At 42.8% G+C, this 14,496-nt stretch overlaps 1 protein-coding gene across 5 annotated transcripts in view; it reads left to right on the plus strand.

Annotated features, from left to right (window-relative positions):
* The window catches only part of RAB3GAP2 (RAB3 GTPase activating non-catalytic protein subunit 2), a 102,923-nt gene that overhangs the window by 25,301 nt on the left and 63,126 nt on the right, over positions 1–14,496 (plus strand). For 3 of the 5 annotated variants that reach the window (XR_003425743.2, XM_027074994.2, XM_027074997.2), the window contains exons 3-6: positions 11,279–11,414; positions 12,498–12,579; positions 14,080–14,127; positions 14,212–14,287. Coding sequence is in view for 4 of the 5 variants with exons in the window: in XM_027074994.2 (XP_026930795.2) it covers positions 11,279–11,414; positions 12,498–12,579; positions 14,080–14,127; positions 14,212–14,287 (342 nt within the window). In the remaining variant the exon portion in view is untranslated. The remainder of the gene's footprint in view (positions 1–11,278; positions 11,415–12,497; positions 12,580–14,079; positions 14,128–14,211; positions 14,288–14,496) is intronic. The other 2 variants (XM_027074996.2, XM_027074998.2) reach the window with 1 other exon arrangement.

Consider the following 14,496-nt stretch of genomic DNA (forward strand, 5'->3'; position numbering starts at 1 on the left):
TAGAGGCATAACAAGAATCAGAATAAATTTCTGCAGATGTATGAATTGCATGCCGTAGTCAAGGTAAGAGAGGTAGCCACGTTGTCAGAATGGAGAAGGAACTTTCTACTGTCCCTTGTTAGGAATAGACAGCAAGGGGCACCTGGGTGGCCCTCGATTAAGTGACTGACTCTTGATTTCAGCTCAGGTCATGATCTCACGGTTTGTGGGATCCAGCCCTGCAGCAGGCTCTGTGATGATAACATAGAGCCTGCTTGGGATTAATTCTCTCTCTCTTTCTGTCTCTCCCTCCCTCCCTCCCTCTCTCTCTGCCCGTCTCCCTCCCTCTCTCTCTCTCTCTCTCTCTCTTTCTAAAATAAAATAAAATGAAATAAAATAAAATAAAATAAAATAAAATAAAATAAAATAAAATAAAATAAAATAAAATAAAGTGGAACAGACAACAAACTCAAAACCTGCCTTTCCTGAGAGTCTCACTTGTAGGTCTTGTCCACATTGAAGTTGAGACCAGTATTGGAACAAGAGACAAGTCTTGCGATCAATTTATGGCTGCGTCAAGGTGCTGTAACTGTGAAAACAATGGTAGCGTTCTCCACCACTGGGTTGCGGTCATTATGAACAGCAGAGGAGAATAGTGTGACACTGGAGAGGTGTTGTGTTTTGGTCTTTAGGGGGGCTGCAGTGGTGTGCAGATGAACCACAGGTGTGGTAGCTAAGAGTAAAGCACAGCAACAGCCACCACGAGCACCGCATGCCGGCCTGGAGGCCAGCTGGCTGTTAGCGTATCCAGCAGAAAACGAAAAACTTCGGGGTGCTTTTATCTCCATAAGTCTGTCAGCTCTTTGAGAGTAGGTTCTTATTTTTGGCAGAAGAGAGGGAAGGGTTTCTGTAATCAGAAAGATTTGGCACCAGTGTGGACAAAGCTCTTTTAAGGATGGGAGAAGCCTCTTCAGCTTTCTGTGATTCTGAGATGTCCGCTATAATAAGGGCTCAGTGAAGAAAGCATGTTCTAATACCCTTTATCAGCAGTAGCCACCATGTTCAGGAAAGGATACATTTGTGACATGGGTGGGCTTAGGAACTTTAAGGATAGCTTCCATTAGAGGACAAATCTCTTTCTTCTGTAGGTATTTCATGCCTACGTGAGTCAGCTTGGCTGCTGTAACAGAATACCACAGACTTGGGGTCTTAACAGAAATCTATTTTCTCACAGTTTTTTTTTTTTAATTTTTTTTTTTAATGTTTATTTATTTTTGAGACAGAGAGAGACAGAGCATGAATGGGGGAGGGTCAGAGAGAGAGGGAGACACAGAATCTGAAACAGGCTCCAGGCTCCGAGCTGTCAGCACAGAGCCCGACGCGGGGCTCGAACTCACGGACCGTGAGATCATGACCTGAGCCGAAGTCGGACGCTTAACCGACTGAGCCACCCAGGCGCCCCTATTTTCTCACAGTTCTGAAAGCTAGAAGTTCAAGTTCAAGGTGCTGTCAGAGTTGGCTTCTGGTGAGACCCCTTTTCCTGGCTTGCACACAGCCACCTTCTCACTGTGTCCTTACGTGGCCTTTCCTCTGTGTGCAAAGAGAGAGCAATGAGTCATGGTGTCCCTTCCTCTTACAAGGATAACCAGTCTGTCAGATTAAGGCTCTGACCTCATTTAACCTTAGTTACCCCCTTAAAGGCCCCATCTCCAGATAACAGTCCCATCAGGGATTAGGGCTTCAACGTGGGAATTTTGAGAGGACACAATTGAGTCTATAAAAATGCCCCAAATAACTCTTTGTGTATAAGTGCAAAAAATAAGCTTAAGGGATTCCTACTTGCCCAAAGTAAAAGAAGATAGTTACACTGTAACACCTACCGGTGAATGATCCTCTGATAGTAAATAGCTTTGCTGTGTTTTCTACAGTGTGGTTACAAGGGCTTTTAGTTTAGATTATAATTTGTTTGCTTTGGGAAAGAAGTGATCGGGGCGGGGGGGTGGGTATTTTGCTCAGCCTCATGCAGTAATAGAAATGGAGGCAGTTAAGGAAGAAGCTGGAGAAGGTTTAATTTTAAGGCAGATTTAATAAGCTTTCCTTCATTGGTGTATTAAGTCCAAACGGTAGGAAATAGAGAATCCAGGATTTGCAGGGCAATGGTTTCAGGAAGCACAGAAGCTTCTGGGTTGAGGCCTTCAGTTAAGGTAGGACGCGTGGAAAATTTCCATTCAGAAGACACTTTGGAATGTGTTTTGTCTGTTTTACAGAAAGTGGTGTAGTACAGTTTACAATTTGATTTAGCAGATTAACAAGAAATGAATGCATGCTGGCCAGAGAGAGGGCCCCAGAGAAATGTTTGTTTATAGGCTGAGAAATTGGATATAGCATGACCTGATTAGAGATTCTTAGAACATTAATAATCTGGGATAATACTGGAAAATATTTTGCCTTATTTTAGTGTCATTAGACTCTGGAGTCACCCACCGCATAAGAGACCTAAGCACCAGATTGGCCACAGGCAGAGGAGAGCACCCACGTTATACCAAGGTTATGTTTTAGGTTCTTTTACAAAAGGGGAAATGGCTACAGAGGTTCTCCTTACTAAGGTGGGCTCTCATTGAGATTTTGGTGTTTGACTCTTAGAAACACTCATTTTGCCAATGACCTTCTGTTAACGTTACTACATGCTGGGTCTAGCCTAGTGATTCTCAATTGGAGGTGATTTTGTCCCCTTGGGAGATATTTGGCACTGTCGAGAGAAATTTTAGGTTGTCACAACTTGGGGGAAGGTGCATCTAAGGGGGTAGAGGACAGGGACGCTGCTAAACACCTTACAGTACACAGGACAGCATTCTAAAAGAATTTTCTAGCCCAAAATGTTAGTTGTCCTAAAGTTCAAAAACCTGGGTCTAGCTCATGGCTTTCAGTGTAACTCAGTCCTTCCTTCTGCTATTCCTCCTGCCTGTTTCTAAAATCCCTTGGCCTCTTTGGGGGCTTCAGAACTTTTGACCTATATGGCCATTGATTTGTTTTTAATAGATCCTGGTGAGTTGGTCTGTTAGTGTGGAAAGTGCAGCTAAAAGATTGTTTGCCAGTAATGAAAGGTGAACATAAAGTTGTTCCTCAGTCTTTGGCCACAGGTCAACAAGTAGTCCAGGCTCTGTCTCGGTGGCCTTCTTTAAGCCTAAATGTTTGAAGGAGAGCTGCCTTTAGTTTCCCCGTCACAGCAGCCACCACTTTTTCCTGCTCTTGCTTATTATCGTTGGTGAATTTCATTTCAAATCTGTACTCCTCAGGCGTTCCTGTAGGGTAGCTTGTACATGTCGGCTTAGTGATGGGCCCGTGGTCCTCAGCTGGGGAGGGTGGGACAGCCATCTGCCTGGGCAGTGAGCGGGAGGGGTCAGGAAACATGACTGTTGCTCAAACACGCGTTCAGCGAGGCCTCCAGATTTGAGCCGCATCTTTGCCCTCCTTTCCCGAGGGACCTGGTACCGGTTCCTAAGCCTGTGGTCAGTTCTAGGGACTGTGAAGTCTGTTGGCACCTGCCCTTCTGCTTTCTAGTGGCTTTTCTCCTGCCATTCTTTTTGCCCTTCCTGGTCTTTACCTTTAAGCACACTCTGTAGCTGCTGTTTTTAGTAGGGTTGAGGGCACTGGGGAGAGTAAGGGGAAAATTCATGTATTTACCCCTGTCTCTTTTTTGAAAAAGTTCTTTTATTTATTTTGAGAGAGAGTACACATGGACGGGGGGCAGAGAAGAGAATCCCAAGCAGGTTCCATACTGTCAGTGCAGAGCCTGATGGGGGACTGGAACTCACAAACCATGAAATCATGACTTGAGCTGAAATCAAGTCAATCGCTCAACCAACTGAGCCACCCAGGCGCCCCTTGTTTATTTCTCTCTTGCCGGAAAGTCCTTGTGGGTTTCATGTTCTACCTCTTTGTTTTTCTGGTTAATGTAATTTGGAGGTTTTTTCATATCTGCAGATATAAATCATCTAGTTCTTTTAAAGGAATGCTGAATATCTCATTGTGTAGACGTACTGAGATTTATTTAACCATACTCCTGTTGAGGGACATTTAGTTTTTGTTTGTTCTTCGTTTTTTTTTGTTTTTCTTCCTATCACAAGCAAATGCTAATCACCTTTGTATCTGCCTTACATCTTGAAGTTTTTTTTTTAAAGTTTAAAATATGTGCACACTTGAGAAAGAGTGCAGATCTGACCAGCTCGTTTCACTGCTCAGAAACTCCTTCAGTGACTGCCCGTGTCCTCAAGATCAAGTGTAAGTACCTCAGCACAGTAGACGGAAGTTCTTCATCACCTGCCGCCTCCTGCTGCAGTGGACCCTCTTACCTCACACTGTTGGACTTGTCCGTGACAGCAGCCCCTTGCTGGCTCTGTTGCCTGTAGGCCTTCAAATATATTGAATTCATGGTTTTCTAGAGAACGAGGGTGCGGAAATAGTCTAGGAACGTCCACCTTCTCTTCCTCTCTCCTGCTGCCCCCAACCTGGCTACCTTCTACTCTCTCTGCAGGATTTAGCTTAGGAGTTATTTGCATTAGGAGGGTTTTTGTGTTGTTGTTGACACTCCACCCTGCCAGCCCCAGTCTGGTCTGGTGACCCTCCCATGCCCCCTTGTCTGACTACCGTGTACTTGTCCCTCTGTCTTCCCCAGAGGAGGGAAGAACGTGAAGCCCGAGAATTCTCTTTGCTCTTGTCTTTCTGTCAATACAGCGCTGGCACGTGGAAGTGGGCAGCCCTTCTGTAGTGTGTTGTGTGGGATAGATCAAGGCAGGGAGAAAGGTGCGAGACATCAAGGATCTGGACATCCTCAGGGGTTCTGACCCACAGACCGTTGCCTCGTTCTTCCCCCTTATCTGGACTGTTCGTCCAGTCCCCGATTTTAGAGGTAGGGAACCAGACCTGCCAGGTAAAGTGTCCAAGGAGTGTATGAATGTGTATTCCTTTAAATTTATTACCTGTGGCATTCGTGTGGTTAGTGACAATCCATTTATTCTTTCCAAGCCTTGGTTTCCTTTTCTGGACAATGAGGATTTTGAGTCACATAGTCTCTATGGCTCCTTCTCTTTCTTTATACAATTGTGTAATCCCGTCAGCCGGCCGGGAGAGATTATGGCACATGGGTGAGGGAGGGTGTTGATCCCATGGTAATTAAAAGAAAAAAACAACTTTACAGTGTGTTTCTTATTCAGCTAAATCAGTGGTTCATAACATTTTGCTCTGCAGGGGACATTCGGCAGGGTTTAGTTGTCCCAACTGGGAAATGCTGTGGGTATTTGGTGGGTAGAGGCTAGTGGTGCTGTTTAGTATCTGCAGTGCGCAGAACGGCCCCTCCAGTAAAGAAGTTCCAGCCCGAAGTGTCAGAGTTGCTGAGGCTGAGAAGCCCGGAGTGAGCTGTTAAACCACCCAGTAAGGTTTGAGTACTTTCAAGGCAAAGCTTAATTTCATACTTCTTAGCATTTATTGCAGCGTTCATGACCTTTTTAATTTGATAAAGACTCTCAATATGTCCATTCATTCAATGTTTAATTACATTGAATGGGACGGGGCTATTTCTTGGCTCTCTTTAAAAAGAGGCTAGTTGAACAAGATTATTAAATACGTGACAAGCCTTTGCAAAAAAGGTCACCGTAGTCAACCAAGTGGCTGAATTGGATTAGGTTCGACCTCACTTGATCCATGTCCCTCCTTCTTTACTTCTTCCATCACTGAGGGGCACTCGCCTCTTAGCCAGCAAGTGGGGTAGAGCTTCTCTTCATCCCTTTAGTTCTGGACACAGCGTCAGTCATTCTGCCTGGTCACTCCCAGTGTCAACAGCGAGGAGAGCAGCAGAGCAGGCAGGAATCAAAGGTGCTGTTGCAGGTGTGCTTAGAGGGGACCAGCTTCCGTCGGCAGTGTCGTGTGGGAGCGGCACAGGGGAACTCCGAAGCCTAGGTTCCTGTCTCTGCCCCAACTGTGTGACCCGGGAAGGGGGGTTATCTTGATAAGTATCTGTTTCTCCGTCTCAGAACTGGGGTACTAACATACCTTCATAGAGTTACTGTGAGAATTAAGATTTACGTGTAAAGCATTTAACCCAGATTCTGGCACATAGTGAGTGAGTGGCAAATGTTGCAGTGAACATCTTCCAAATCACCAGGACCATGGCTGCTCTCTTCCTGGGAGTTAAGTGACTGAACCTAAAGTCACATCAGTGCCAAACACTTCTTGATAGGCCTGCTGTCCTCTACTCATGATGGTGTGGAAAGATTTCTTTACTGTGGGAAGAGATGTCACGGTACTGTGACCTGATTTCGACACGCCACATTGCTTGGGTACAACGTAGCAGACATTGTAGAACAATTTAGGACACGTACTTTTCCATCCTTCAGTTCTGTATTTGCCTTTGTAGATAGCATGTTCATTGTTGATGCACCATCCTGATTTACCTGGAGATTTGTTTTTTCTTTTTGAGGTTGAGGGTTTATTGAAAGAAATTTGATTTACATGAGGTTTCTTCTCCCGCCCCCCTGGTGGCTTTCAGTTTTTAGATTTACTTCCTAATATTCTGGCACAGTCTACACTGTTTGGCAAAATAAATAGCTAATTAGGCTTATAGAGAAACACTTAGTTATGAAGAAACAATGCATCTTTACCTCTGTTGGTAATTTTAAGGATATGATTTATTTTTGGTTACTGTCCTTAGAGGCTTTTAGTCTTCAGTCTGCTAACCTCGAATACTGTGTCTTAGGGACAAAGAATGTCTTTGTGTCTTTGGGATTACACATGACCAGGAGCTTGTGGTTTTGTAGGTCGAGATGCTCCCCCATGTTCCCCCCGCCCCGTGTGACTGCACATCCAGAAGCCACTGAGCTTGTACTAAGAGCTCACTGCCGTGCATTTCATGGCAAGCTAGTATCATGCCCAAGCAGCAAGACTTGAGATCTAGAATTTTAGGGCATATCAAACCCTAATGATGATAATGTTATGTAATATAATCATACGATAGTATTTTCTAACCTGTTTTTAGAATGTAGAACTCCTGCTTGTACATGCCCCCCTCTGCCCTGACAAACAGGGCAGATCTGTGTCATAAGGAAAGTTGGAGAGGTAAAGAGGACCTAGAAAAGAAAATGCAGTGAACAGTGACAGAGCTTGGTTTTCTCCCTCTTGGAGTAAAACCTGAAAATGTTTGAAATGCCGGAAACTAGACTGCTAATTCACGTGAAGTTTCTTTTTCTGGCTTCATATTACTAGATAGGCACATTTATGAGATGGCGAAGCAGGGTTAGGCAGGTAGCCAGTGGAGTAGTTTCTCTGAATTTGTTTCCAAGTAAGTGGTATGTTTCCCAAACTTTCATCTTGGTTAGTTCTTGCAGGGCAGAATTCATTCTTGCTTCTGGGATCGCTTGTCCATTTGCTGGGATGGTGGCGGACAGAGCTGAGCTCCAGGCTCAACTAAGAGGGTAGTACTTTGTCCCTTTTTACATCTTTCTAACTTGTGCTTTCCACGGGTATGGTATCAGCCAGAATCTTGAGCTATTTAAGGGAAAACATTACTGAAGATACTATTACTTAAGGATGCTAGCTTTGAATCGGCTGTTTGTTGATGTAGAGTTTCATGTGTAAGAGTGATTTCTGGGTTATTCCATTATCTTTATGAATATAAGAAAGGAGGCATGGGAATGCTGTTATCCACTTGTCTGTGTGTCAGTGGGCTGTGTGACATGTGGACTTGAGGAGTCCTATTAGGCACAGGCTTGGCCAATTAGAAGGCTTGGAGTCTAGTGTGGGACAAGTACCATCACAGAATAAATAGGTAGCAGAGAATAGCAGAGAATAAATAGGTAGCAGTAAGTTTGAGAGAAGGTAAAAGAACAGGATGGAGGGATAGGACCTGGCACTGGGCACAGAAAGACAGAAATGAGAGGGGAAGTAGTTTTGAAGGAAGGCCTAGAGAGATATCTCTAGGGTATACTGGCTCACATGTTCAAGTAGTGCCCTGCGGTTCCAAATCGGTTCAAAAACCATGGGAAGGTTGGCCTGGGATAAAGTGATAAGTAGTAGTAATCGTTTGAGAAAAGGCTTTCGTCGACTAGGAGAGTAGAGTCAGATCCCAGGGGAAGACCCATCTTCTCGGAGGGCCGTTAACAGCTGTACCCCAGGATGACCGGGCAGGGTGATGAAATGGGAAGACCACCTGAATTAAATGTCAGGAGGCATGGGTTCTAGTTTGGGCTCCGACATGGTTTCTGTTCCTCCCTGAGACTCTGTTTTCTTTATTATAAAATGAGGTTTTGAATCAGTTAGCTTTTAAATCCTTCCATCTTTGAATTTCTTTTACTCTGTCTTTTCAGCAAATATAAACACGTAGGTCTAATCCTTGTTAGTGGCATTATTTTGAAAACCTAGGACAGAAACATAGAAATGATGTGCTTTTGGGGCTCCTGGGTGGCTCAGTCAGTTAAGCAGCTGACTCTTGATTTCGGCTCAGGTCATGATCTCCTGGTTTGTGAGAGAGAGTCCCATGTTGGCCTCTGACAGCATGGACCCTACTTAGGATTCTCTCTCTCCCCCTCTTTCTGCCCCTCCCCTACTTATTCTCATTCTCTCTCTCTCTCTCTCTCTCTCAAAACAAATAAACATGAAAAAGAAATAATGTGCTTTTTTAAAAAAAATGTTTGTTTATTTATTTTGGGAGAGAGAGAGTGCACGCATATGCACACACCCCAGGGAGGGGCAGAAAGAGAGAGAGAGAATCTGAAGCGGGCTCTGAGCTGTTAGCACAGAGCCCAACGTGGGGCTCAGTCTCCTGAACTGTGAGATCATAACCTGAGCTGAAGTCAAGAGTTGAACACTTAACCGACTGAGCCACCTAGGCGCCCCTAATGTGCCTTAGTGAGAAGTAACTTTTAGAAGATTTTCAGGATCTGTTGTTTGAACCTCATTTTGGGAGTGTAATAAAAGGAAGAAACCTGTTTGTATAGAATTTGCTAAGATTAGGACTGTATCACATCTCTGGAATGATGTTTTGATTCTTTTTTATTGCACTAAGATGGAAATTTTAAAGTCAGAGTTTTAGGCACCCCTGACTTCTTATCACAGTACCCAAACATCCCTGTGTGACTCACCCTGCTTCTAGCGGCCTGGCTGAAGGTGAGATGCTCATCACTTGAAAAGTCCTGCACCTCGAAGTTGGTACAGTTGGAATCTCAGTTGTTGGGGAGGGAACCCCAGGGCAGAGTTGTCTTCAGCTACAGCTGAGCCGCTCTGAGGAGTCCTGGGTGTGCGCTGCCTAAGCAGAGACTGTGTTCTACAGCAGCAATTGTGGGCCCAGAGAGAGGCGAACTACAACTAGCCTTTGCTATGTTACTTTCATCTTTAGGGGATAAATTTTCTCCCTAATTTGCGTATAGGAAAGTACACATTAAGAACACCAAACCGGGTAGCAGAATTCTGTAGAAAAATAGAACTTTAATAAAACAAGGAATTTTTCCAGAAATCTACATGATTCCTATTTGCTAAGTTTAAAAAAAGTATAAATGTGTAGATTAAGAAGAAAGAACGAACAGCCTACATGTCATCCCCTCTCTCCCCATGTCCTGCTGTTTAGTTCAGTCTAAGAGCCACTGGGTGGGTCTGAGTAAAGCTTTGAAAGCTTAGAAACCAAAAAGAATAGATCGAAAATTTAGCTGCATAACATTAAAAAATGTCTACATAGAACACATTAAACTACCATATTGACTGGGAAAAACTGTTGCAACTCTTATGCTCAAAAGGCCAGTTTTGGGGCGCCTGGGTGGCTCAGTCGGTTAAGCGTCCGACTTCCGCTCAGGTCACGATCTCGCGGTCCGTGAGTTCGAGCCCCGCGTCGGGCTCTGGGCTGACGGCTCAGAGCCTGGAGCCTGTTTCCGATTCTGTGTCTCCCTCTCTCTCTGCCCCTCCCCCGTTCATGCTCTGTCTCTCTCTGTCTCAAAAATAAATAAAGGTTAAAAAAAAAATTTAAAAAAAAAAGGCCAGTTTTCTTTGTATGTAAACAATATATACAAATAAATGAGAAAAGGAGTAGCAACCCATCAGGAAATGTGTAAAGGAAAGGAACAGACCATTCATAGAGAAGACTTTTAAGCATATGAGAAAATGACTGTTCTCATTAATAAGAAGGCAGTATACTGAGGTAGCGTTTGTCGTCTGTTGCATTGACAGAGATCCAGAGTTAAAGCATCTTTTGAAAAGCCTGTGGGGAAGCAAGCGCTTTCAAAACTTGCTGGTCAGATTCTAAATTAATACTACCTCTGTGGAACACAATTTAGATAGCAAATTTACTAATACATATTACCTTTGACCTGGCAATTTCACTTCTAGGAATTTATCCTGCTAATATGCTCCCACACAAACTGGCAAGTGTATGAAGTTATTCGCTGTATCATCATTTGTAGCAGCAGAAGAGTGTAGACATCACAGATGCCCATTAATAGGGGACTGGTGAAACAAATCATGGTGTATCTCTACAGTGGAGTATTATGCAACCTTAAGAAAAACTTCGTGGGGAATGAAGTCTCAGGCATATGTTGAGAGGAAAAAAGTAAAGTATAGAGGACTGTGTGTGTAGTGTGCTACTATCTGTGTAAGAGAAGGTAAAGGAGAGTAATGTATTTGCTTGTATGTGCATAAAGCGTACCTGGAAATACACCCTCCCTGCACTGGTTGTCTCTAGAGTAAATAGGCAGCTAGAGTTCTAGAGTGTGAGAGAGACCATCTTAGACAGAAGACCATTTTAGATCCTTCGAATTCTTAACCATGGGGATTTTCCTCTTTTCAATTATTTTTTGCGTAATTTGTCAATAAAAAAATGAAAACATCTTTCAATTCAAATGAAGAAAAAAGTATCAAATTTATCCAGTACATTTACAGACCCTACAACATAAACAGCAGAGAATTTTTTCCTTGCCGTGTAGCTGCAGATACCTTAGCTGTCTCTCTGGAATTGGATTATTCACTAAAGCTTCTAACAGTGAGTCATTCTTGGAATGATCTCTGTATGACATTCTTTTAATGTCTTACTAGTTTATATGTGCTTATGTTAAAACTGTCTGCATTAATATTCAAAACTGAGATTTGTTTGTAGTGGATATTTTATTTATTGGTCATCTTTGACGTGTTTTGATAAGGAATATTATTGAGACTTTTAAAAAGAAATACGAAGATTTCTTTATCCCTTTTTCTTCCCCCTTGATCCTCAAGGCAGATAAGCTGAGATGCAGTACTCTCAATATTTTTACATACACTGTAATTGAAGTTTTACCCACAGGAAGAAGAAGGAAATACTTGCAAAGCACAAAAAACTTCCTGGCTGCAAGACTGTGTTTTATCCTTATCTCCGACCAATGATCTTATGGTTATAGCTCGAGAGCAAAAAGCTGTTTTTCTAGTGCGTAAGTACTCTTATTATTTTTAGTGCCTTTTATTTTAATGCATAGAATAGGACGGAAATGGGTTAGCTAAAAAGAAAAAATGTTACTTACATTGTATGCATTATATGGTGGCGTTCTACAGTGTACTTTCATGTTTTGTATAACACTTATTTTCAGTGTTTTTGTACCTCTCATTTTCTTTCCTTCTTTCGATTCTGTTTGTCTCCTCTGCTTTTCTTTCTTGGCTGCAGATACTTTAGCTGTGGTTATGTGGCTCTTCAGAGGCAGAACTGGGCATTGCCCGGTTCTTGCAAGGGGCGGGCAGAGCTAAAGAGGCCGCTGGCCCCTTCTTAGTCATAATGTGAATGGAGGTGATTTTCAACTACATTTTGAAAACTCATAGGACTCTAGTTTCTCACTGTGGACATAAATTTTCAGTTCATAATTTTTGCTGAAGACTAAAATGAAGGTTGACATAAAATATGGAAAACCTCACTGATCAAAATCAGATCATACATTATTAAATGGCTGTGGAATGGTCTTCAAAGTAGATTTATCCTTCTGTAGCATAAGCCTTTTTCTTTTTTTAATATTTCTTTCTTTTGAGAGTGAGAGAGAGTGGGGGAGGGACGGAGAGAGAAGGAGAGAGAGAATCCTAGGCAGGCTCTGTGATGTCAGTTCAGAGGGCTCCGTCTCACGGTTCGTGAGACCCGGGTCGAAATCAAGAGTTGGATGCTTAACCGATTGAGCCACCCAGGCGCCCCTGTAGCATAAATCTAATAGAAAAGCCTTCTTTGTCATCTGAAGATAAAAGTCATTGCATAAATACAACAGATGGGGTGGTATATAACAATAGTAATTTTCTTCTGCAAGAACTGCGACATCAGATGGATTTAATTGGAGGAGGGGAGAAACTACGGGCCAGGAGACTAGGTTGAGTTTTATAAAAATCTTATAAAATTTTTTAAATATTTACCTATAGAGACCCAAACCCACTAATATAGAACAATTACATTCTGTACTTATTCTAAAGGGAAACTGTGAAATTTATAAATTACTGTTTTAGTATGCTATAAAGTTATTTTATATGATAATTTTTTTCAGCAAAATGGAAATACAGTGATAAAGGAAAGGAAGAAATGCAATTTGCTGCTGGCTGGAGTGGTTCTTTAAATGTCGAAGAAGGGTAGGTACCAGCTAACGTTTTGTTTCTCAACTTGTTAAATGTATGTATGAAATTATTTGACTTGTAGAGCAAGAAGTTTCATCACTGGAGTATTTAGTGAATGTATATTCATCCCAACTTAGAGGTTGTGGAGCGTGATTTGGTCAGCAAATTTAAATTTTACTCACGTGATTACTTTTTTAAAAAAACTAGTTTGCAGAGGATTTAAAGAGAAGCTCGGAGAGAATCCCATACTTTCTACATTTTGTTGTTTCCTGTGTTCATTACTGATTTTATTCAGCCAAAAAGTCCAGGGCAGTCATTGTTTTCTCTGCTTTGGTAGCATTGGCCTTGTACTTAAAGGGGACAGTGCTACATTAATTCTTAAAACTCATAAATACTTCAGAAAGGCAAGTATTCACCTCAAGCCGTGTAGTCTAAGAATTTGAAGACATTCTGTCAGCAGTGCAAAGCAAACACAGTGGTTCAGTTACTTTAAAGACAACAAACAAAAAGATTTTGTTCAGTGGTTGCATAATACGATGTATGGGGCAAGAGTGTTCACAGCTTCTTGAATAAGCTGGTGATGGGCCTGAGGGTTGACACTAAAATCAGTCAGGAGAAAAAAAAAATAAAATCAGTCAGGAGGAGTATTTCATTTCATTTCATTTCATTTCATTTCATTTCATTTCATTTCTTAAATGTTTATTTATTTTTGATAGAGAGGGAAAGCGCAAGCTGGGGAGGGGCAGAGAGAGAGGGAGACACAGAATCTGAAGCAGGCTCCAGGCTCCGAGCTGTCAGTGCAGAGCCTGATGCAGGGCTTGAACTCACGAACTGTGAGGTCATGACCTGAGCCGAAGTCGGACGCTTAACTGACTGAGCCATCCACGCGCCCCAAGAAGGGGTTATTTTAATTTGGGGGCTTAGTCTCTGAGCTCCTGAAAGATTTTTCAAGTCCACATGTCACATTAAAAAAGAATCTTTTAGGGACACTCAACCTAGCATGTTCTTCGAAATGGATTATCAGGGGCAGTTTCTGCAAAATATCAAGGAAGAAGCCAACCAGGTGAAATGCAGTTAATCCCTAGAATAACATAGCCGCTGAAGTGGGGTTTGCCTGTGATGTGACCCACGTGCCTCCCGTGCTGTGCCCCGTGCGTAGCTGACGCGGAGGAGAGGGGGCCGGTAGGAAGTGACCGCCCACAATGACCTGCTGTTCCTCAGTTCTGTGCATAATCCGTGCGCGCAGTAAAGTTTTGCTTTCTCTGTGCTTTTCATGACGGCACAGAGTGAAGAATAGTGTTTTCATTAACCTCAAGTGAATGTGACCTTACCTTTTACGTGAATGATTTTTATGATTCCTTATGTGGAATTTTACTGTATTTTTACTTCTGCAATGAAGAAAGCTGGTTCACAGGGCACAGCTTCCACTGGTTGCCCTTTAACATTGAAGTAGAGGGAAATAAAAGTACTTGCTAAATTCATTAGATAAACATACGATTTTGTTTTTGTTTTTAGAGAATGTGTAACCAGTGCTCTGTGTATCCCACTAGCAAGCCAAAAGAGGTAAGGATAAAGAAATTGTTTGTTTTCTCTGCTTTGCTTTATGAGCAAAATTATAACAAAAATTACAAATTTTGTCTGTGACAGGAGTTCCACCGGGCGTCCTGACTGGACCTGCATCGTGGTGGGCTTTACTTCAGGTTACGTACGCTTCTACACGGAGGTGAGCTGAGTGTTCAGCAGTTAGAAAGCACCGCTCGACGGGAATATCTGGTTAGGTGTCCCCATTATACTCATTTGTGACTCACTGCCTGCTGCTTGGGAATGTGTAGTTGCTACTTCCTGTGGGGGGTGGGTGTGGAAGCAGGGACAGGGGAAGTCATGGTGGAAAGTTCTGGTAGAACCTATCGAGAAGAGAAGCTGTGTTCTTCT

This window comes from Acinonyx jubatus, chromosome E4 (genome assembly GCF_027475565.1).
Source record: "Acinonyx jubatus isolate Ajub_Pintada_27869175 chromosome E4, VMU_Ajub_asm_v1.0, whole genome shotgun sequence".
NCBI lineage: Eukaryota > Metazoa > Chordata > Mammalia > Carnivora > Felidae > Acinonyx > Acinonyx jubatus.